The sequence below is a fragment of the Rhea americana genome, unplaced genomic scaffold (assembly GCF_003343005.1).
Source record: "Rhea americana isolate MKP2758 unplaced genomic scaffold, rheAme1 scaffold_66, whole genome shotgun sequence".
Taxonomy (NCBI): Eukaryota; Metazoa; Chordata; class Aves; order Rheiformes; family Rheidae; genus Rhea; species Rhea americana.
In genome coordinates, this window is record NW_028186823.1 from 613,870 (window position 1) to 638,034 (window position 24,165).

General features: G+C 43.1%; 1 protein-coding gene across 3 annotated transcripts in view; it reads right to left on the minus strand.

The window, feature by feature from the left end:
* Positions 1–8,503: 8,503 nt before the first annotated feature.
* Positions 8,504–24,165, minus strand: part of ADPRHL1 (ADP-ribosylhydrolase like 1) — a 43,921-nt gene continuing 28,259 nt past the window's right edge. For 2 of the 3 annotated variants that reach the window (XM_085320819.1, XM_085320818.1), the window contains one exon: positions 8,504–24,004. In XM_085320819.1, coding sequence (XP_085176945.1) covers positions 19,273–24,004 — 4,732 coding nt within the window. In that variant the 3' untranslated portion in view covers positions 8,504–19,272. The remainder of the gene's footprint in view (positions 24,005–24,165) is intronic. The other variant, XR_014897768.1, reaches the window with a different exon arrangement.

Here is a 24,165-nt window from a genome sequence, read left to right on the forward strand (position 1 = left end):
AATGCCTTTGAGTCCTATTACAAGCAACAACTCACCAAGTTTAGTCAACCTTCAGACTACATTTTATTTGAGGCTCTGGATGTGTAATGAAATGCTGAACTTGCTCTATTTTTTTGTCCCAGAAAATTGCGTCATGCTTACATAACTGATTATAGTCTGTGGGCCTGATAAAACCTGTTCATGTGAATTGTTCYAGCAGCTATCGCTGAACTTCAGAACAGACTGTATAGCAAGGACAGAAACATATTTTTTAAAAATTAATTTCCTCTATTCCCTGAAGGCTCCACAGCTCCACATCAATGAAGGTTACTAGCTGGTAAGACAAGTTACAAACCCATGTGCAGTCTTGCAAGTGCCAGTATTTTGATTAATCTCCGTGTGACTGATTGCCCCAGGAGTCAAGCACACTGATATGAGCAAGCATAAAAAGGAGCTGTGAAGTCTGCTGCCTACCAGCACAGCCACCTGGAGAATCAACATTAGCCATGGAAATCTCTGCAGAAAAGGTTTTGCACTYAGCTACCATCCTCCAGCTGTGTCAGAACAGGAGGCTCAAGGCTGTAAGCGACAGTGCTGAGAGCAGCAGAGAAAGAGAAGGGATGTGGTAGTGCCCTCGGTGTGAAAAACACTGCACAATAATATGTCAAAAGCAATATGGAAACAAACCATACTCAAATGTTGTTAGTAGGAAGTCTTTCTAAGCCAGTACAAGAATGTCCTTATGAAGATCAGTAACTATAGCAGACCAGTATCGCTCCGTTGTGGAACTGAGCAAGCCAAAAGAAAAGTTCACCAAGGCGAATTGCTTGAGGGGTCTGTTTTAGGGCAGACTGCAACTTCRTAAACAAGTTTGTTATTCCAACTGACAAAATAAAATATTTTATAAAAGTTCTTTTGTTCATTTTTCCTTAGCTAAATTGATTGATTATGAGCAGTGTGCTGAAAGCAGTATTCATGCTGGAGACATTTACCTTCCTGGCTGCATGAATGCAATGCTTATAACTGAAGTATGAAATTTCTCAGGAGGAGATGACATGCAGAAAAGATCGGAGAGTATTAACTTCCTCTTACCTCTCCCATCCCTTCCCTCCTTCTGGTCCCTACTGAATTTGCAAAGGTATCATGCTTAGCAACTCTGGCAACTCCAACATCTACTGCTTAGGGAGAGGGTTTACTCAGAATGATCTCTGTCTGTGCACTATGATTTTATGTTCATTCCTGGCTATGAAAAGCACAGGCAACCCTTCTCCTGACCCTAACTGCCTCTGTGTTTGGACTTCTGCAAGGACTCTCATTACAACTGTTTCAAGGGATATCCTATTCCATAAAGAGTTGTCATCACAATTATTTAAATACATTCACTGCAGATAAATGCGTAGCYGTGGCAGTGAAGAACATTGTGTGTATCACTTAAATGTCTCTATGGGAGTGCTGTAGTAAAAGTTTTTTCTAAAAATAAACATTAAGGAAAAAAAAGATCCTTAAAGTCATGGAACAGTCTGTTGTAAAAAAGAAGAAAAGTAACTCCTCATACCAGGAGGACCATYCATTCTTCATGTGGAATAAACCAAGAGTTTTCCAGGGACACAGATAACCTGAGTTTCTGTAAATAAATACTGCTTCATAATGCATTTTTGCAAGGGTRCTGAGTCAACTCCATTTCTGTCTGTTCCCGAGCGCTGAACTCCACAGCATTAACATGCTCCGGAGGAGACTGTTCTTCACGGTAACTCTCCATGTGTTTATTCCCTGTGCATTTTTTCAACTTACCCACCAAAGGAAAAACAAGAAGTTGTGCTTGCTGGGCTTGACAGCACRAGAGGCTCTTGTGTCGCACTGCACCCCCGCGGGTATCAGCCCCTGCAGCGGCCGAGCTGGCCGCCGCAGCACAGCCGCTGGGGGCCACATTTGAATCAACCTTAATTTGAAATTAAACCTTAACAGAGCCAATGTTTAGCAGGTTCCTGTAATCTAGGTAAAGCCATTTGCACATTATTTTTTTTTCTCACTGCAGCCCTTGATAGCAGTGCGTTCAGTAAGTGCCACAGTCGAAAGARCAAGGACTTGAAGACCATTAGACCACTTAAGATACCTGAATTATGCATGCACACTCTGTTGAATTTCAGTAAGCARTATTTGTCCTGCAAACAACCTGTAGCCAGCCTTTTGTCTAGTTTCTTACAAATTACTGCCAAGTAAGCATTTCTTTCAAAGAAAGTAACTGATTCAGGTTAAGGTAATTTTGTCTACTAAAATAAAAAAGTGCACTAGGTCTTTTAGACTAATATATATCCCCAAATGTAATGCCTTTCCTACTCTTTTTTTTTTTAAAGTTGAGATCTACATTTATAGTCAAAGTACTTCTCATTGCCACAAACTTAACCAAAACCAGATTTGGCTATRTCCTAACAAATGAGAATATTATGAATAAAAAAGAAATTGCAGACAGCCACTGAATTTGTTTCTACATCATTTCAGTATCTGTAATATTTAAGGAAATGAAGTATTGCAACTCRTCTGCTATCACCTAATGTACAAAACTAACAGCTACTAGCTGGAAAGCATTTTGAAGGTTCTTTCAACTGCAGGGAATAGAAATAATATATCTTTGCAGATATGCTCAGTATTTACATGCAATCAAGATAGCAGCTGAAATATTTTGGATTATTTTTAAATTCCTTCGGAAGGTGAGGAAATCTGATTGCAACATGCAGGGTCAAATTATAATTTCTCTCTGGCRTTCTTTGTCAGGGTGCAGATTGTATGAAACAACATACTGAAGGAAATACGCAATTTTCATTTTGTGTTGACTGCAGACAAGTGTTGCTCAAAGTTAATACTAATATCATCATTAGCTGATGCGTTGTCAAAGTTTAACCAATTCCATTTCATTTCATTTAAATGTCATTTTATGTTTTGAATATTTGTGATACTGTTTCATTGCTGTCTTAAAACAGACGAAGGATATGTAGCAATGAAAACTATCAGGAACGTTTTGGTATTTCCATGGTTTGATGAGTAAGTTGTTACAAAAAATAATATGTTCTCAGCCAGCTGTTTTCTTGTTTTCTCAATTAAAAGAGTAGCTCACATGTTGGCCATACACCATTTTTTTTCTAACAATAAATTTCATTTTAGCTATGAGTGAACTTAGGAAAATTATATGATTTAATTTGCTGTTATTATCAAGAGAGCTACAGYAATCCTTGTGTATGATAATGTTGCACATTTGTATTGCTTCTGCAACAGCTACAATATCTTTCTGTATTTTCAAATTTCTTAGCAACACATTTTTTCAAGAATCTTGTTCTCAGAAACTATGATAGAATTATTTTCATAATCACTTCCTTTTACCTGACRCCTCATCCCCAGCAGTCCTCCATGAGCAACTGAAAAACTTCCAAGTGCTGTCAAGTAAGTTTTATGATAATATCTTTTCTGAGCTACACAAAGTAATTTCTTCTTGAAATCACTTGATTGCCAAAGTGCGAACTTCTTCCTRTTAGATGGTGATGGAATTTTGACCATCACTCTCGCAGTCATAATCCATGTATATATGTAACTTAACCAACCAAAATACATAAATGATATTCAGAATTAACATTAGATCATTGCAATGCTGCCTGCTGTGGACCTACCTTCTAGTGGGCCAGTGTACCCTGATACTATGCCCCAGTCAGCTACTGTTTAGCCCATGATACCTGTTGGTGCTAAAATCATTTTTACATTGCAAAGAAAGATTCTGTAAGTAGTTCTAGATGCAATTCTCTTAGCTAACGCTATTCTGGAAACTTACCTCAAACATAGTCTTTTGCATTTCAGTGGCAGCATAAATGTTCTGCATAAAATTTGCTGAGAAATATAGACTTCTGGGTATTTGATGGTGCTTTAATACATCTGCAATAGGTTGATTTGAACAAATGAAACAGCTTTCAGCAAAGAAAGCTCAGCTGCAATCCTACAGAAGTCACTTTGTGGGGAGGCTGATTATTCATCCTGCTTCTCTTCATCATTACCAGTTCTTTGGTTCAATCTGATCTGCTCCCTGGGTTCAAACATCTGTGGCATGGCATCCAAACCTCGCAAGGAGAGGAGCTCGTTCTCTTCATTTCTTTCCAGAGCTGCGAAGCCCACCTAGGATTTCAGCAGTGCAAGGGAAGGCCCTGAGGGCTCGCTCTGGGGGCTGCTGCGCTAGAAGGAAGGCTACTGTAAAGCTCTGGCACTTCTTCCAGCCAGAGACTTCTAGCCCCTGCCTGAAAGACCTGGTCAGCTCTAAAGAAATCTGTCACACGTGGAAATTTCTTTTGCATGCATTACATTTCCTTGCTTGTGTTCAAAAAAAAAAAAAAAAAAAAAGAGGCTGAGGGTTATGTATTAAAACAGGCAAGGTCTTAAATTTGAAGGTACAGTCACAATTTTTCTGCATATTTGAGCAGTCATGGAAAGCAAACAAAAAGGAGTGCAAGTAGAGAGAGTGCAAGTTCAGTCTTCAGTCTGGTAGAGAAAATACTGCTGCAAAATAGTGCAGTGTTTTCTTCCCAACATATCATAGAATCAAATATAACTCACAACAAGCTTGCAAGTCTAGCACCTATATGCAAGCTGAAAATTGGGTGGTCATAAATCAAGAAGATGGGCAACTTCCTGAGAACTTCCTCAGAATTAGGGAATGCTTCAGAAAAGAAAAAGAAGAAGAAAGGGGAAAAAAGAGTTTCCACAAAGTTTTCCTGAAAGTCCTCTTCTAGGAAGGCCTCAGCCTTTCAAAGTACACATCACTAGTATTAGTCTGAGTGCCTGGAACTTGTCCTGTGTGCAAAAGCACTGCTCTTCTAATTAGCTCTTCTAATTGCTGTGGCTGCATTTTAGAGCACTCGTGTGGTTRCTACAAGCAGTGGTTAGTTTTCAGTATAGTGAGTATCATCGAAAAAAATACAAGATTAGCAAGGCGCTGTATTTCCCATAGCAGTGATAGCACGTCTCTGGCAATACCATTTCCTATTCCCATGGGAGAAAGTTAATGACTGATCCTTTCAGTCAAGTTTACAGCAGTGATAGTAAGTCGTACTTAMACATCTTGCAGTTGCTGTGAAGTTTCCTCACAACGAGGACACTTGTGATGAACCAAGGGACAGCTCTGATGTGCTATTTTCTTGACAGAAATAATGATTAGGTAACACTTGTGTAAGAATCAGTGGCTGTTTTTAGCTTTCCAATGTCTGTTTTTCTTCTCAAACACCCTTTAGCCAGGTGCATAAGTACCTCTTCCTCTCCTTAATTGGCTTTTGCGACTTCAACTTGACTGACCCCATAGAGCTCACTTCAAATGCTCTGCTCTGGAGTGCATTTAACATTTCTTGCTGAATGATTTTGAAAAACAATAGAATAGCCTCAAATAATTGAGAAACGTACAGCAGATGATTGCAATAAGCAGAATTGTGAATGCTGAAYGTTTAGTAGTAAGGACTTGTGATACAAATATCTTGCCGTTTCTATTTTTAACACTTACCCTTAATTAAACTAAAAGCCTATATTGACCAAAGGCATCCGGGATCCCCTCCWGAACTTACATACTTCAAGACAGTAATTGAGTAGATTGCCTACGCTGATAAAGACAGGTAAAAATATTTTAGAAGGAGTGAGACAAAATCCCTCTTTGATGAGTGTAAGGACTGATGAGGCAGGACATCATTGCATTCAGATTTTTGCAGCTCTTGGTTGAACAGGGCTATTTTTAGAGGATCAGTTGTACACATCAACAACACTAATGATTGCCAGCAGAGCCAACCAAGTTCCCAAAGCCAGCAACAGTGTGTGCAGCCCTCAGGATTTAGCTAAGGCATGTCTTTGCCAGGCAGGAGTGCAGTAATCTGCTCGCTCTATTTCTATCAAATTGCATTATGCTTTTGGTTTGCCTCTCTTCCCCTTTGGGCTGCAGTTTGGTATATAAAAATGTGGGTTGCAAAGGACTTAGGAAATGTGGCACGAGAGACTTCCACRGGCAAGGTTAGCCCGAGACAAGCGAGGGCTGCGAGGCCAGCCCGAGAGCGAGCGTGTGGGGAGTGCAAAGGGATGGGTGGCTCGGGGGGCACAAGGGTGTTCCTGTTCAGCAGGGGGGTCGGACTGCCCGGGGTGGCTGAGAAACCAAAACTATCAATGGTTAAGTCTGATAATGGAGGGTAAAAAGGCGGAGCGTAATGGTGCCGATCAGAAAGCGCCTTTCTCCTGGAGGAGGATTGACGTAGCCCGGCTGGAAGAGCTTATGGCACTCCTTGGAGATGAGTTTGAGCTTTAAGCATGGAGGGGAAGCAGATAAATTACTTGAATTCTGATCAGTTACAGTTTACCTCTGCAAAGAAGTTTTACTGCCTCTAGTTTTTACTATTTAATGGAGCAGCTGGCTTTTGTGCAAAACTCTGGGGCTTTTGTGTTATGAATGGTTACTATCTTTTCCTTTTGGCTTCTTTTTACTGCCAAGCTATGCAATTCTGTGGCGTTCCCAACATCTTGCGAAGCAAGGAAATCCTGTGGAGAAACTTGCCCGCTTCACTCCTTAATCCTGTGAAGAGCAAAAAGTGAGCTTTATCTAATCCCTAGCAGGGGATGTACGAGCATGTTTGCCATATAAAACCACATTCTGCTGTTGGAGGCGTAGTCGGCTCCCGTGTGACACCAGGSAAGCAGCACAGGGTATCAAAATACAGAACTGGCCCAAAATAATGGAGCTGTCACAGGGTAATATTCCTCCTGCCTCTGCCAAGGGCGGTTTTCTTACTGCCGTTTACTATTAGCAAGCAGTTCTCTCACAAACACACCCGCAGTGCTGAATGACGATCTTCATAAACGATAAAATAGCCTGGTTAGAAAGACTTCCTACCAGCCGTGGTGGCCGGGGAACGCGAGCTGAACGGCGGGCGGTAGGGGGCCGGAGGGGACGCTTCGATCCRTGCCTGCAGCCCGAGAAGTCACTGTGCAAATGCTGTCTGGGAACGTCAAAAGGGGCTTGAAGCAAATCATTGTGGATTTGCTCGTTGATGCCAGCAAAACACCTGCTAGACCTTTTCCGCCTGGAAACGGGGAAGAAAAGGGCCAAGTCTTACAAAACACAGGGGGCTTGAGCTTGACCGAGCCAGTTCTCTGTTGGCTGGTGCTCAAGCCCAACTGCTGACCCTGCTGCAAAAAAGGACATAAAAAAGCCCTTGCCCTGAAGTGGCAGCCCCTCACCAAAGTCTAGGGGGACRTCAGAGCACAGGGTCTGACAAGATGACTTTGGCCAGGGTGGAGGGAGCCAGTGCTCTTGCTGGAGAGGGACTGCCGGGGGCACCTCACCACATCATGTCAGCGACAGCAAACCCTGGGATTATTTTTATGAGCAGTAATTTAGGGCACTAGGACGATATCCATCCTACAAGGCATAAAAGGAGACTATGAGCCAAAAGGCGGCAGGGCTCTGAGACCCCGGCGCTCCTGTACACCTAGAACCTCAGCCAGTGTTTTTTTGGAGATGCCGCTTGGGGAGAGGGCATGCTCCTGGGCTAGAGAGGTATGTTAGCGAGATGTAGCCCCGGTTCCTGTTAGTTTGTCCCCTGGATTTCCCCCGTGCTTGGTATCAGGGTGGAGAAGCCCACCAACCATGCTGGGGGGTCAAAGACAAGCTGTTAAGACTCAGGAAAGAAGTAGGGTTTGCGGGCAGCAGGAGGTACTAAACGCTCTCATGGGCAAACAAACTCACACACAAGCTGGGGGCCTTGCAAACCGCCCCGCTCCCTGTGGGCGAGCGGGGGGCGGTGAGGGCAGCGGCAGAGCAGGGGCAGGCTGGTATTCCCGTTAGATCTCAACCCAGGCTACGGTGTGTCGCTCTTCTACTCTTGCAGCTTGGAGAGCCAAATACGCTTGCAGAGCTCAGCCCGGAGCAAATAGGATGCAGCTGGCTCATTTGCTATGTATCCACGGACCCATAGCTGAGCATCTCCCTGCAACCATGGCAATGCCCAAGGAGAGCTGCTAGCTGCTTTGTAGCAACGCTGGCGGCAGCAGCAGCTGCCCAGGGCTGCACAGGGCAAAGGGCTCTCCTGCCTTCTTCCACTGCGGGGCTCCTCCTGGGATGGTGGCGAAGGGAAAATCCCAGGCTATCCACAGAGGAGGGGGTACGGCACAGGAGAGTAGGAGAGATGGAAAAATCTTCCAGAGAAAACAAATATTTCAGTTATCTGGGCCCCAAATTGTAGCTGAGTTTGTGATTTGCAACCAAAATGGAATATATGTGCATTTGTATAGCTGATCAACATAGTGCATTAAAAATATCTTTTGGATATCTGTGAGTGCTTTTTTTAAAACACAATAACAGAGAAACTTCAAAATGGAAAAACTWTTGAATTATCAAAAATTCTGATTGTATGAGGGGTTTTCCCAGGAATTAATGAGGAGTTAGATGTTAGAAAGACATTCCTACCCATGCAGCCTTCTGGAGGGCTCATAAATCTTAACTGAAAAAATAAATGGAAAATTTGACCCACAGAGTATATAGTTTATGTTTCTTGGAAATACATGATTCACATGCCAGCCTCATTCTGTAGCCCTTGGACAGGACAGAAATATAAGGGGAAAGGGAGGAAAGTAGAAAGGAAGAGAGGGAAGCCAGCAATAGGAAGTGATTGCGTCAAAGGATGAATTTAGAGTAAGTGGAGTTTCCATTTGGGTAGTCAGAGAAAAACACGTCTTTTTGTGTGTATTAGAAGTACTCTTTTCAACTTGATATTTTTACTAGCTCACTGGTGAAGGAGCCCAGATGAGCTTAAAATACAGCCATGGATTATGAAAAACATATGGAAAACATTTTCCTAAAATTATGTCATTCAGTGCGGACCAAGCATAAAATTTTTGACCTCCTGAGAGAATTTGGCTCATGATAGCCCAGAGGTTAGTAACGCTGCAAGTCATTCTGCAGATGTCTTGGACCTCGCAGTGGTACCTTTAGTGTCAGTCAGTCAGTACGGGTACCTCTTTCTTCATGTCAGTGCATTACTAAAAACATAGGAGGGAATCAGAAAATGAAATGATCGTGTGATCGTCATATACCTCCACTTTGCCTCCGGAAAGAGAAATCTTGACAATTTTACACCGTGGACTGTGGATCCTGTTGAAGCAGGTGGTGAGGTTCCCGATTTCCATTTCAAGTTAGAACGCTTAATATTTAGCCAAAGTTGTAATAGTATCATCTTCAGGGCAAAATCCTGATGCCTGGTAGATGATCGGTCATGCATACAGAGTTATGCATCATGGGAGAGGCATTTGGGAAACTGAAAGGTTAACTCTTAGTTATCCACTTCAAACAGTATTTGCTATCAGGTTTCCCTAAGGATGAAGGGCTTCCCCCCCCCCTTTTTTCCCTGAAACAGCCACTCCTCCAAATGGAAAACTCGCCATCTACAGGTCAGCACGACCACCCACAAGGACCTTGGAGCAAAACACTCCCACAAACTCAGGGACACCTTTGCTTGTGACAGTCTTAGGATTTCCCCTTCTTGTATGCACCAATTAATAAAGGGAAATTGCCCTTTGGATGTTTTCCTCAGAAAGTTTAGAGTTGCTATCTCTGGAGCTTATTCCTGTCCCGGTGGATTGTTTTGAAAATGCAGAAGCATTGGCTTGATGGTCTTCTATAGCTTGATAGTCTTCTAGGCTGCTTCTTCCTTTGCTAACACAGTGTCATCAYGCATGGTCCTGTCTGAGGCTACAAGGAAAGATCAAGTTGCAGGACTCCTGTCACCTTAGGCTCCCATCCCAGGCCATAGCAGCTTCTGCACGCTCCATTAGCTGTTGCTAACCATCAATGGTTTCCCCATGAAACGTGTTTTTGATTGGAACATTCTGTTTCTTCATAATAATTTTAATTTTTCATAATAATGTCTTCAAAAGTTTTTTTTTTTTTTTTCCATGGGAACATATTTTATTTGAGAAAGAAACCAAAACACAGTGTATCAGGAAGCCTGAACTTTCCTTCTCAGGATGGAGGAACATTATTAGCATGTATTTTTCTACTTGAAATAAATTTCAAGGAAAAAAGTTAGCATATTTCAGTGGTTGTCTTATTGTAGTACTCAGGAACCACAGTCACAAGCAATTGACAGTAAAAAGTCAAAACTCAAAAGAAGATGCTTCATTTTTATAATACTTCTTCAATTCAGCTCTTAAAAAAAATGCATGGAAACAGAAGGAATCTCAGTTTTGCTCCATTTGGAATAAAACTGCCAAACAGAAAACACACTGAGTCCCACTCCCCCAGCAGCAGCCACCTACAGAGGGCTTAGAAGCACAGAGCAAACAGGAACTCTGCAACCTTGCCTTTGCCAGGCTTGTAAACTGTGTCCTAAATACCATCAAGCAGCACGCTAATGAGAAACAGCAGAGCCTCGTTAGTGCTGTATCTCCTACCCATAACTCAGAGCAGACTTAGCCCCACTACTCCTAGCAGCAAGAGTGAACTGTGTTTGTCATGGTCTCATCCAGCTCTTATCAGGGACCGGTGTCTTGTCCCACCTGTGGTTTCTCTTGCTGCAAAGGGAGCTGCACCACTGCCATCAAATTACCACAAGAGCAGCCACCAAAGCAGACGCTGCCTGGTGGAAGCTGTCAAAGCTTCAGGAGGGCTTCACTGCTGGTTGACTTAATGCACCCTTGCAATCTTTCATTAGCCATATGGTGCTCAGAGGGGAATTTTAACATCTCCACCAGCATGGTGGAGATTGCCTTCAGAAATGATGTTGAACTGTACTTCAACCCCTAGAAAATGGAAGCTGATCTCCTCTTAGTTTAGCAAATTTGCAAACATCTGGTTTTTAGTTTAAACTTGAATTTCAAAAAGGGAAACATAAAGAAAGATCTGATTTTATGTTTCAGTTTGCCTGGAGTAGTGTGCTAATTGTATACACTAGACAGCAGTGAGCACTCTTTTTAGATAAATAATTTGGTGAACTAGGTTTTAAACATAAAACTAAGCCTCTGTGTTGAGCTTTCTAAAGAGAACACCTGTAATTGTGCTTGTGCTATGTTTCAGCTTCTACRTGAATTCTGAAAATGAGAGATGGAAGTTAATAAAAATGATATGAGTGATCTTCAATCTGAGCTTTAGCATAACTTTGAAATTTCAGTGGATATCTTGGTCCTAGCTACACAGATGATACATACATTTGGAGCAGACTGGCCTGTCCCAAAGAACTTGTGTACCAGTTATACAMAGAATGGCAACCAGGAGAGGAAAAAAATCCTTGTTATTCTTTCCCATTAAACAGATGGAGAAGTAGGGTATAGAAAGAAGTGGATTCTTTTGAAATCAGGAAGAATTACTATATTAGGAAAAAAAGATATTGATACTTACCTGCATTTTATTATATTTTCTTAGGAACAGCTTGTACTAAAGTACTCACTTCCATGTGGTATTTCTACAAGTCTGTTTCTTCTAATCCTTAATGACATTTAGCTTCTTACTTACTCCTACCAGGAGTCACACTCTCAGACACTTTAAACACATACACACTTTGTGCCRTGTTCAAATATAGCTTTTACAAGCTGGTGAAAGGAAACATTAGAGGAACATGAGAAGACCCCAGGCAACTGCTGGCATCATTTTGAGCAATTATAGAGGAGCAACAACTTGACTACAGATACAGCCCAAAAAAAGCACTGCCAGTTTAAAAGAGAGCTCTGAAACACACACGCTCCCGGCAGTTATCTCCAGGCTTGGTTTGCCTCCAGRGAGTGGTGGCCAGCTTTAGAGGCCCCAGCATGGATCAAGACCTCTCTGAGCTCTCCCATGCCCTCACTGGAAAGGCAACACCCTGAGCCCACAAATGCTTGTGGTGCTTTATACACCGATGGAGGGCTCAAACCGCAGTGTCACCTGTCCTCCACCCTGTTTGTCCCACATAGTGACCATCTCACATGGACGTGCCCCTTAGAGGATTAGCACTGSCAGAGCAGAAGGAGCTGAGGATGGGCTGGGTYGGTAACAAGGGTTTTGAAAGAGGCRGCAGACATGTAGTACAACAGTAAAGATTGGTATGAAGCCACCAGATGTTCTGATTTCCTCCAGTATCCAGGTGGTTGATCCAGACTAGCACAACTCTGATCACAGCTAGCGCCCGAGCTCCCCTGTCTCCCACGTAATCCTCTGTTTTGCAGGCRGGCAGCGCAGGCTGAGGAAGAACCTACAGGGGCATGGCCAGCCTGTGTCTGCTGGGGGGACAGGCTTGAACTCAAGCCATTTGAAACCATGGCACACGGGGAGCCCTCCTCCCCGGACCACTTTCTCTCCTTCCCTGGAATTTGTGGGACGAGAGGAAAGCCCAGCTTCGGCAAGGGCCAGCTCTCCCTGAAGGAGCTCTGGGTTGCCAGCAGTAGCTGTCCGAGGCCTTTCGCAGTTTCCGGGTACTCATGCGGTCACCGTGATCTCAGCCTCTTCTGCCAGTCCGAAATCACGGAGACACAACCCCAATCTGGTCCTGCTGTGGTGTCAGCTTCGATTCAGGTTGCACTTGATCGCTCCCATCACCAAGAGAGAGCAAGATAAGAAGTTGTGTGGTGTCATGCAGCCCTGGCCAGCTGCCCTCTCCCGATGGGCAGTCTGGGTGGCCAGAGGCTTGTCCCACCRTTTGCCTGCTTGTATGCATGGTTCATGCTCCCCAGGCTGTAGCTGCTCCTGATTTGGTGGCTGGAGTCATTTTGGTGCCCAGGTTGGAGGAGGCCAGAGGAGCCGGGGCAGCCAGGAGCAAGCTGTGGGAAATGCAGCTTGAGGAGCTCTTTTCAAAGCCCTGACATCTGCATAATTAATGCGCCGCCTTTCTACCTATTCCCAGCTGCTCCGTGAAGCTCAGCATGTGTCAGTTCTCCTGGAGGCAAGGGAAGCAGTTTGCATACTGATCAGACAGTTGCAGGCGCTCTTGGTCTTTCTCTCTGGTGCTCCTTCCTTGGCAATGTCAGAACGATTACAAGCTCGGTGTTTGGTATGGCTTTGTTATTTTCATCTTCTTGACACACCAAGAAGACTCAGTCATACAAATAATGCACAGACATTTGCAGAGACATTTGATGGGACCTTATTGGGTTGCTTGGATCACCGCTGCCCTCACTGTTCCCATTCTTTAGAAGAATGAAAGATTTCAGTAACCAGTGCTAGCAATCCAGGGCTGAGGGTGAATAATCTGTTGTGCTTTTACAGATCCCAGGGGGCACAAGTATTTCATCCTAATGAGGTAACTTGACTAAACATGGTTGTTTTTTGGTCAGGATGAACTGGCTCTGAGATGTCCTACAGTTTTGTCTCTCTGATTCCTTGAGGAAGCCTTGAGGAGCACAGAGATGGGAAGGACTTGCCTTCTTTTTAGGCAGCACCCCAACTAGGTAAAGGTCTCCTGCCTCCCTGCATAGGCTAGAGTGGTCTTAGAGATTCCCTCCTTTCTTGCCTGCTATGGTGCAGGCCAAAAAACCTGTAGAGCCTGCAGGTGGTGGTTGCAGTTCCTTGTGGTAAAAGCGACCCGCGTTGGCTGCATTCACCCACACAGTTCCCAGGTACCAGCTTGTTCCTGCAAATCAGTTCTGTTCATAGGCTTTTTTTGGTAGGTGCAGGGGGAATGCATCTACCTGTGAAACTCTCCTGCATTTCAGAAAACTGGATACTCCAAGAATTATTTTTTTTAAAGRGGTTTTGGGTGCCTAACACGAGACACCTTAAAAGGAGCTCGATTTTCAGAGAGCAAGCACTGAGCACTTCCTGAAAAATTAGACCCTTTTAATAAAGTGTCCCATGTTGGTTATCCAGCGTCACTAGCTGTTGCTGAAAATATAGGCCGCACTAGCTAATTGGTGCCTTTTTGAAGATAACCAGTTCAGCACGTAGTAGATTTGTATGGCTTTATTATCTCAGGAAATTTTCTCCCGGCAGTCTGTTTCTGCTGTTGAATTACACGCACCACTGAAAGCCTGCTGCAAGATTTGCTTGCCAAGTGAAGTTCACACCATTCTTCAGGGCTGTTCTTGCATCTGTAGCTCAGCAGAATATAAACAACTGAGGGTACWCTAAGGACAAGTCACATACAGCAATAGGAGATGCATAGCAATTCCCAAAATTTTTTCAGGTCCTTCTGGTCATAAGAGAGACATGTATTGGCCTGCTGATTCTTTTGCTATTCAGTATGAAAGGTTGTTTAGTTGGCAGGAAAGCAGATGCCCAGCAGATGCTCAGATTTTTTCTAGAYTGAAAGTTCTTGTCAAGGAGAGAAAAATGCTTCATTCTATAAAAAGAGATGCTCACAGAAATGAGAAAGAGGAATAAAACATAGAGGGCATAATGCATTTTGGAAAGCACATAGTGAAGTAGTTAAAAATGTTTCTGCTAATAGCTGATTATACAYGAGTGTTTATTTCTAAGGTAAGAGACATGTCCTTTAAAGTCTTCAGCAGCACCCACCTTCCCTCCAAAACTATAAAGATCCCCAGTTATTATCTGTAATGTTTTTTTTAGACACCCAGACAAGCTCCTTTCGAATGGTGTGCAATTGCTGGAATTGGAATAGGGGAAGAATTAGCTCCCTACGTCTTGCTAATATTTCCTGCAGTGAATGAAGTTTACTCTGCGTTCATCAGCACTCACTCCTAACTCGCCCTACAGATTCAGCCATTAGGTGGAGCGTTTCTACTATCAGTAGCTGAGAGACTGAATCTGAGCCATGTCAGAGAGGGAGGCTTTACTGAAGTATCCAATAGTACCTGTCTGCTGGTATCTGCTGGCTGCAGGTGGAAATGAAAAAGCTGAAATGTAGGGGGAAAAATGCATTTTCATATGAAATCTATTTTCCTCTCTTTAGTGCTTTCTCTTTATTACCAGCTCCACTGAAATCCAGAACACTACAAGAGGCAAAACCTGAGGTAAATCCTATAGCTTTAGGACTTAGTCCCTGTCTTTTTGTCATGCACCATGTTTTAAAGGTTGTCTGGAGAGAGCTGTGGAAGAAGTGGATAAATTACTAAGTTATTTCACAGTTTGGACCCAGAAATGTGCATTCATTACACTTCTATTGCATGAGAACAATTTGGAATCAGATAATACTACAGGGACAGTTGCTTCTTCCTTGTCTGCACTGGAGAAAAATAACGGCATGTTTCCTAGTTTTGAGATGGACTGCTTGTGCCTCCTTCTGTAGCATTAATTTGTATTCTTTGGCTAATTCTCCTCAGGGTCTGGGAACTTTCTGCTGAGAGAGCTTTTACAGGATTTGTGTGCTCTCTCTCAGCTGAAACAAAATACCGGCAAGCAGGAGCTCCTTGTTCTGGTTTCACAGGGACGACCCCTTTGGCCAGCGTGGCTCAGCAGCCCTTCCCAAGCAGAGGGGGGGCAGAGCGGCCTCGCCGGCGGTGTGTCGCGGGCAGTTTTCAACCTTTCCTCAGGTTCTGTCTGAGCTCACTCAGCACCTCAAGCCACAAAAATACGGACGTGATGTTCGCTTCATGGCCCTGTCAAAATGTGGTCCCTCTGAAAGTCCATCTGAGAGGTGCCTTGCTGATGTGAAGYGCGAGGTGCGCTCTCTGCTATGGTCTGATTAGAGAGGACATTAAAAAAACTTGAATACTTCACTGATGGCTGCTTCTACGAACCTGCCTGGCTTCTCTACTTGCCTCAATTTCAACCTTGTCACAAACCACCAAATGCTCCTCTCAGACCGACTTCTTTGCTTGGGACACTTCAGATGCCCCAGTTCTAGCTGAAAGTCGTGGTGCTCCTTACAGACCACCTTTACTCAGGCTTTCAAAAACTCCTGGAAAGTTAAGCTTTGGAGGATTCAAAACAACATGCAATGCCTGGGAAAATGTTGCCATTCATTTTGCCCGATCACAGTAAAAATGTCTGTATGTAAAAGTATGGAAAATTCCTTTAGGATCTAAAATTTTGAACTATGTCACTATATTTGGTGACAGATTTGAAAAGCCTTTTCTATGTGTGGACTTTGCTTTTTCTTTATTTTCCATGTGGAAGAAGTTTGGTCTAGCTTGGTAGGATAGTCTTTCTCTATCTAGATCTGAGCCAGGCCTTTAGAGAAGCAGTACCCAAACTGGCAAAACAAACAAACAAACAAATAAGCAAACAAAAAAAACTGCTAAGTTTAATGAGGACCTAATGCCTTTAGTGCCCTTGAGAGATGTTTGTCCCTAATGCATTATAGTAGAACCGAAGGCTATAGTGAAGCGTAGGAACAGAACGGCACAGAATTACATCAGTCATTCAAAACTACAAAAGTCAGCAGAAGTGCCAGACGAGGGGAAGGATGTGCTTAAAGGGGAGCCAGAGCCCAAGGCTTCTCACTCTGGGCAAAGAGGACCAGGAAAGACCCCTGGGCACTGGAGCCAGGAACTGGGACTGAAACATGGTTTTCTGYAGATTCACTCTCCTATGTTCATACACTAGGTTGTACCTTGGGGCAAGGCTCTTACTGGATTTGGAGCCTGACCATTTGCACCTCTTCTGGCACAGGTGACATAGTTTATACCTGCCCCTCTTTCCCACCCAACTCTTATTCTTTCTTAAATAAATATTTGTGGCATTTTTTTTTTTTTACTTATGGCCAGTGCTAAATTTCCTGCCAGCATGGGCAGGAGTGGCTAGTTTTGAGCTGCAAACTGCAAGACACACCAAACACTCTTCTGATCATCATGAGAATTTTTATGGCCTCCTTTCCTCAAGATTTAATTGTGTTAATTCCTGAAAACAAACTGTGTTATTTGCTTAAGGGAAGCGTTACACCTAAAGATGCATTTAGGGCCAATCTCTGTCATGTTTTAAGTGCACTTCAGGGAGGAGCGGTCAATTGACTTGAATGGACGGTTTACTTCTTTCCAGCAGAGAAGGCGGCAGGTAGAAATGTAAAAATTAACTCCCACAAGATKACTGTGCCTGACTTGTCCTGAGCATTAAGTGTTCCATCTGATTTTCCTACTGCTGTGTCTCTGTCGAGAAAAACAGACATTTTGGGTGTAAATTGGAAGAACTGAGRGCCACCTGGTAGGCACTGAGCAGCTGGGCGGTAGTGCTTAACATTTGATTAGCTTTCTGTCAGACAGGAGAAATCCTCTAATTTACTATAATGTGATGATCTTTCCAGTTGTGAATAAGCAAAAAAAAACACTTTAGATTTATTTTAAAAGACTATTAAAAAAAAATGAAAAGGCTTCTCCTGCCCCAGCAGATTTGTCCATTGTTTTAAAAAAGCCAGCTAATAAACAGAGAATTTACTGTTCCAGTCTGGTTCAAATTCTTCATGTTGTAAGGACTTTTCTCAGATGGGAGATGGGATCATGGATAGTAAAAATAACATTTCAGGTTTAGTACAAGGTARTTTTTAGGGTTGGCAGCTCATGATAGCTCAGCAGGTGAAATACGGCACCTCTGTGCAGAAGGGCAGTGCTGTACACCAAATAAATTCCACCGAGCYGCTAGCTTGAGGATGGATATGGTCTACAAATGTGATTTTCGTTTTGCGAGCCTCTTGATGCCAGAAAGCCTGATTTGTGACACGTCTTAAAGGAAAAGAAAGCAAAGTCTAAATCTCTTTAGCTGGCAGGGTAACCTGTGCAGCTCGTCCTCTCTGCCTCCCAGCCCTGTCCCTGGCACAGGTGCCATGTGTGGGGCTTGGGTGCACTGAGCCTGCTGCCAGCCTGCTCCTGAGCTCACCCGTCGTGGCAGCCGCTCGAGGGGCTCTGCCAGCCCGGGCTGGAGCAATGGCCAGGCCACACGCATGTTGGGGGCCATAGCAGAGAACATCTTCAAAATTCAGAGGCAGTTGCTGCTGCAGGGGAGCGGGACCTTCCTTGCATAAGCTCTCTCCCTTCCTGATTAGCGCTGCCACTTTCTGAAGCCTTGAGCCACTTAAGTGACCGGATTTTTAATTGGCTTTCCAAGCAGCCTAACCTTTACTGTACCTGAGCCAAGGTCTGCGTATGGGCAGGCAGTGGAAAAAGCTAACTGAGTCCTTAGGATATGCCTTCAAAGAAACGCCTTTTCGGTAGAAAGGGCCTTCTTCCACTGCAAGGCTTTGCATGAACGCGCTATTACATAGGTACGGGAAACAGCAATGTGGGACAGTCCTGTTGCAACATTTCTACCCGCCGCGGTCTTGCTATGATGCTCAGTTCATCAGTGGGCAACAGAGGAGCCGTCCTCATTGCTCCACAATGAAGTTTGGCGTGTGCGGGCTCTGCGCACAAGCTGCTGCTAGTGTAAACAGAAAGTCGCATCCCTTTCCTAGGCTCCAGGGATGCTGGCTGCCCTTATCACCCCGTTTCCCTTCACGCTGTAGGATAAATGCTCCCTGAGGCTTTAGAGGTGAGCTGCAGTGCCCACCTTAAGTCTGTGCTCCCCAAGGTTCAGACCCAGGTGGATATCCCCAGGAAGAGTTGATTTCCTCCTGCAAGGTTTTAAGCCTCTCTTGTTTAAATTATCCTCGTGAGAGGCTCTCTACCRAGCTTCGCTCAGCTCTTGTACGTGTTGCATGTTTACCTGCAGTAATTAAGAGTAGTGTGAYGTGGCGTATCTTTACAAAAGCCAACATGTACACAGCCAAAGTACAAATAGTTTCAAAGGAGGTTAAATCACTGTTTTAATAATATTAATCAGGCTGAACATTTCATCTGTAGTAAATCCTGTTGTAACATTAACRTCCTTTGAGGATTTTTCTGCAGATAAAAGAAGCCTTCCCTTGCTTTCCTCRCTCTTTCTATTAACTATGTCATCCAGTGCAGCAATACATCGACATTTCCCATTAATCTATCTAAAGACAGAGCTTAGAATAAGCACTTTTTGACATAATTAAAGCTGACACTGCCTACCACCATTCCTGRAAGAAGTACTAGCAGAGTTTCATTAGAATAAGTGAATATAAAGAGAGTCCACCCTGAACAGTCGTCTTTGTTACAAACAAAACCCATTATTTAGCAAAGAGAGACTGGAGCAGGACTAAGTTCACACTGATCTCAAAGCCCTTCTCATATTTAATTTATAAACTGAGGGTTAATTCAATAATTAGCTAATATACTTGCAGTGATTAAATTCATTCATGCCTTCAGGCTAACGCTTAAGAAAGGAAAATCCCCAGCACAGATAAATGCACATCAATGTCCTTGTGATTACAAAATGATAATATAATGCCCTGGAGAGTAAAGGAAAAAAGAAAGATCGAGTGAATCAGTGGCATGATCAATTTGAAGTTCTTACTAATCTGTAGCCGTATTTTAGCTGTGGTGTTTAAAAGTATCAGCTACTCTAATGATCAGTGGTTTAAAAGATGAATCTAAGGGTCTTTCACTGTAACTGTCTACTGTGTATTTTGAGAATGCTGCTGTTTTAGAGCTGTCGTCCAGTTCTGCTTCTCTGTCATTGGTTTTACCAGCTGCTTGCCAACCAGCCTCCCTTTCACTCGTATCTTTCTCGTGCTTCATTAAATTAATTGAAGAGAGTGTTCGGTACTTCTTAAACTTAGGCTGTTTTCTTCTATTTTCAGTGGGATTTTTCTCATATTTTGATACATCCGTCAATGATGATGATTTTTGGTGCATCTTACTATCAGACCAAATGGTCTCTTTTGGGACTGTATCACTTTTACGTTTTATACCATCTCTTGGCAATGGAGCTTCATAGCTCTTAAAATTACCCACAGAGCTTTCCTTTCCTGTGCTATCATTGTCATTGTCATCCTTCTCTGTTTGATTTGAAAAGAATAGCTGGTATTTCTTAGTTTTAGGGGGTTCACTCTTCTTTTCTGGAATACTGGCTTTATACTTTATATTTTCATCGGATGGTGGTGTTGATTGCTTCTTTTCTGCTGTGCTCTTCTTTTCTTGAGGCTTCATCAATGATTTGGAAGATGGTGACTGGCATGTCCCAGAACCTAGATTTTTGCTCTTCTCTTTTGCAGTATGTGTATCAGGCTTCCTAAAATCTTCAAATAATATTTGCTGTTTTTCTCCTTCTGGAGCATTTCTTTCATGCTTCACTGATTTATTTGAAGGAGGAGACTGGTCCTTCCCAGAATGCTGATGTTTATCATCCTTTTTCACAGCCTTTGTTTCAGGAGTCCTGGTGTCTTCTGCTGCAGGCGTCTTTTGCTTCCTCTCTCCTGAAGTACTTCTTTCCTGAGGCTTCACCAGTTTGATGGAGGAAGGTGGCTGTGACTTCTCAGAATTTGGATCTCTATTTTTTAATTTTACATCATTGGTACCGGGTTTCTTTGACCCTGTAGGTGCTGATATTTGTTGCTTTTGTTCTAGAGTATTTTTGTCTTGAGCCTTAACCAACGTTTCTGAAGATGCTGATCGGTATTTCCTGGAACCTGGATCTTTGTTCTTCTCTTTTGCAGCATGTGTATCAGACTTCCTAAAATCTTCAAATATTGCTTGTTGTTTTTCTCCTTCTGAAGCATTTCTTTCATGCTTCACTGATTTACTTGAAGGAGGAGACTGGTCCTTCCCCGAATGCTGATGTTCATTGTTCTCTTTCCCAGCCTTTGTTTCAGGTGTCCTAATGTCCTCTGCTGCTGGTGTCTTTTGCTTCCTCTCTCCTGAAGTACTTCTTTCCCGAGGCTTCATCAGTTTGTTTGAAGGTGCCTGGGCTTTCTCAGAGGTATGCTTAGTCTTTTTTTCAGCTGACTTTTTTTCATGCTTTACAAAGTCACCTGGTGACATCTGGTTCTGTGTTTCTAGAGGGGGGAGTTCCTTCTCATTTTTCGCCAAAGGATTTGATGGTGGTGTTTGATTTTTAGGATCACGCAAAGTATTCCTCTCTCCTCCACTATTCTTTTTGYGCTGCACTGGTTCATTTTTCAAATTATGAGAGGCGTTCTTCTCATCAATGGTCTTATTGTCATGCTTTCTTGGTGACATTGAATATATCTTGAAGTTAGACTTGATGTTTCTTTCCCCTGCAGTGTCATTTGCATGTTTCATTGGCTCTTTTGATGAGTACAGGCGGTGTTTCTCATTATTACAGCGGATGTTTTCATCTTCTGCCATATCATGTTCATGTTTCACTAAATCTCTTGAAGGCGTTAGACACTTCAAAACCTGTCCCTTATTCTTCACTCCTTGGATGTTGGTATCATGTTCTGATGAAGGTAATTGGGATGTGTTAGGGCTATGAGAATTTTTCTCATTTGAAGTGTTGATGTCACGATCCATAGTATCACTTGCATTTCTCTCTCCTGTAGTTGTATTCCTCTCTGTTTTATCATTTTCATGCTTAATGTCATCATCTGATGACAGGAGCTTGTGCTTCTTATATTTAGGGACTTTATTAGTATCTCTTGGATCCTTCTTTTGATGTAACACCAGTTCACTTGCTGAAGGAAACAAGTTCTCTTCCGGCATATCACTTTCATGCTTCTTGGTATCATCTGAAGTTGGTACTTGATTCTTCTCCAAGGGTGATAGGGACTTTCTCTTCAGTATGATTTTATTTTCATATTTGCCTTGCTTCTTGGTAGAAAGTGAAAGATAATTCTCAAAGTTTTGACATGTATTTGTCTCTTCAGTTACAGTTTTTTCATATTTTGTCACATGACTTGAGGACGGCATTTGGTGGTTCTCCAAATCAGGTGCAGTTTTCTTCTCCTCTTTAGTGTCATTCTGACGGTTTGTTGATTCATCTGAAGAGGGTAGCTGATGCTTCTCACAGCCATGGCTGATATGCTCATCTTCCACATCACGAGCTTCCTGGCTCATCAGATCAATGGGTGGAAGGGTTGGAGGATTTCTAAGAGTGTGGTGGATTCTTTGCCCTGCAATCCCACTCGTAGGCATCGTTAAAGGATTTGGTGAAAATGCTTGGCATGTCCTAGAATCAGGCCAAGGCATCTCATCTGCACTGGCCTCTTCATGCTTAATGAAATAACTGGCTGGCTTGTGACAGGTCTCCAGGTCAGTCAAGGTACTCCTGCCCAGGGCTCGATTGTTTGCATGATTCATCATTTCATTTGATGAAGATAATTGGTCCTTCTCAAAATCCTCTTCTACGATGTAASAGTTGTGCTTCACAAGGTCACTTGGTAAAGGGCTTTGTTTCTTTTCCCAGTCAGAASAGATGGAGTCTTCTTCTGCAGCACCAGGCTTCTTCTTCTGGCTCTCAGTTGAGGAAAGTGTGTGTTTTGTCTGATTTATATCTGAATTTGGCATGTCAGTATTGGAATTACCAAGCTTATTTTGTGGGCTGAGCATTTGGTGTCCATGTGGCTCCTTATTTTTGGATTCATTTTGCATTTGGCAGTTAGGTATCTCCTGTTCCATTCTAGCTGGGACATCACTATCATTTTTGCTACAAGTAGGGAATATCTTGTCTTCACTGTGACCATTCTCTCCTCCTTTGGCTTCCTCAGAACATTTTTCTCTAAAACCTAATGCCATATGTTTGTCTTTTGGTGGCCTTTTGCCAGCAACTGATGTTTTGAGAGTTAACTGTTGGTCATCCCTTGGAGGCTCAACTTTATGAGATGCTTGAACTCCTGGGTAGTGAAATGGTAGCATATTTTCCAGTACTTTCTGCTCTGGAAAACATTTTTGGACTGCAAAGAAAGGATCTTTCTCTGGCTCTGTGACCTCTGTGTCAGCTTCCTCTGGACTGTATACATACATAATTATTTCAGGAATCTCACTTGCTTCAGTATCCTTGGGGCCTTGTTTGTGGGATCCTTCAGCTCTGCTAGAGTAGGGCAAGTTAGAAGGTGCAATGTCTTCCTTACCACGTTGTACAGCATTGGTAAGCTCCAGTAGTGAAGATGTATCAAGCCCAGCTGACATGTTATTTCCAGTGCAGTCTAGACTATGTTGAGACAATGGAGGAACATAGTCTGCAAGGCTATTTTCACAGGCAGTAGAAGAGCTATCTAGATGAGGATTAGAGCTGGGTCCTTGCTTTGTGGAGTCTGTTTCAGTCTCAGCACTGTTCTTTGCATCAAGCATGTCCTTGGGTGTCACTAGTAGCTGTACTTTGTCCTCCCTGTCCTGTGCTGCATTTCCTGGTGGTTTTATCACACCAGGCTTTCTGTGAGATTCTGCTTTTTCCTTTAACGGTATCTCATGACAAAAAAGCTGCTTAATGGCATTATTTGTTGACCAGCTCCAAGGATGATTAATTTCAGTAGCCATACTGAGTCTGGGCACTGGGACTGTAGAGCACACTAAATATTGGGACTCTGGACTATTTATATCTGTGGTTGTCATGGCTGCTGTGCGCAGCACTCTGACCTCTGGCTTACGAATAGGTTTTCTACTTGGGAAGTTTTTAGTCTTTTTCCCACCTTTTCGCAACAGTGATTCTTTCACCTCTGTGGCTGAACAGAGAGAGCTTTGTTCAAACTGCTCCTTCAGCTTGGAGAGGACTGAATTCTTGTTGACTATTTTTGGTAAACTGCTGTTTGGCTGCTTCTTTTTCCAGCTGAGAGATTTTTCCTTGGCTTCTTTTTCTTCAGCAGCTAAAAATTTCTTCAGAATGTTTTTCACTGTGTTTTTCCCACATATGCTATTCCACTTGGCCCTGTCGTTAGCCATYGTGTCTTCATCCTCTTCTGATGCTTTTCCGTCTTCTTTTCTCTCTTTGCTTAACTTATTACCAGTCCTGCTTACCCACAGTTTTTCCTTAATGACCAGTTTGCCAACTTCTCTTCTTTTCTTGGTGTATGGCTCACGATTGTTGTTTAGAAACCTGGACCGCAAAAGCTGAAATCTGGTGGGGCGCTGGCCCCTGTTTGGATCTGGGCATGACAGTTTGTAACTCACCTTGTTTTCTTCACCTTCTGCCCATTTTGTCCTCTTGCTGCTCAGCTGTGGGTCGCAAGCTGCGAGCTCTGTGACGTAAAGCAGCAGGCTGCTGAGGACAGCAAAGGCCCCTTGCTCTGTTGCCATCCTATTGAGTTTCTTCTTCAGCACCAAAGGGTCTATCAGCATCTTATCTCCGCAAAACTTTGTGCTTTTGGTGCTGCACAAGAGAAAACATGAATGTTCTTTTCAAGTCATCAACATTGCTGCTACTTCCTTACTTGGCTTTAATGGCAYACTACCATACGTAAAATGGAAAAAAATATTTTAATTTAGAACTTTTCAACAGACTTGTAGTTAGTGGCCTGTTAAAGAGCATGC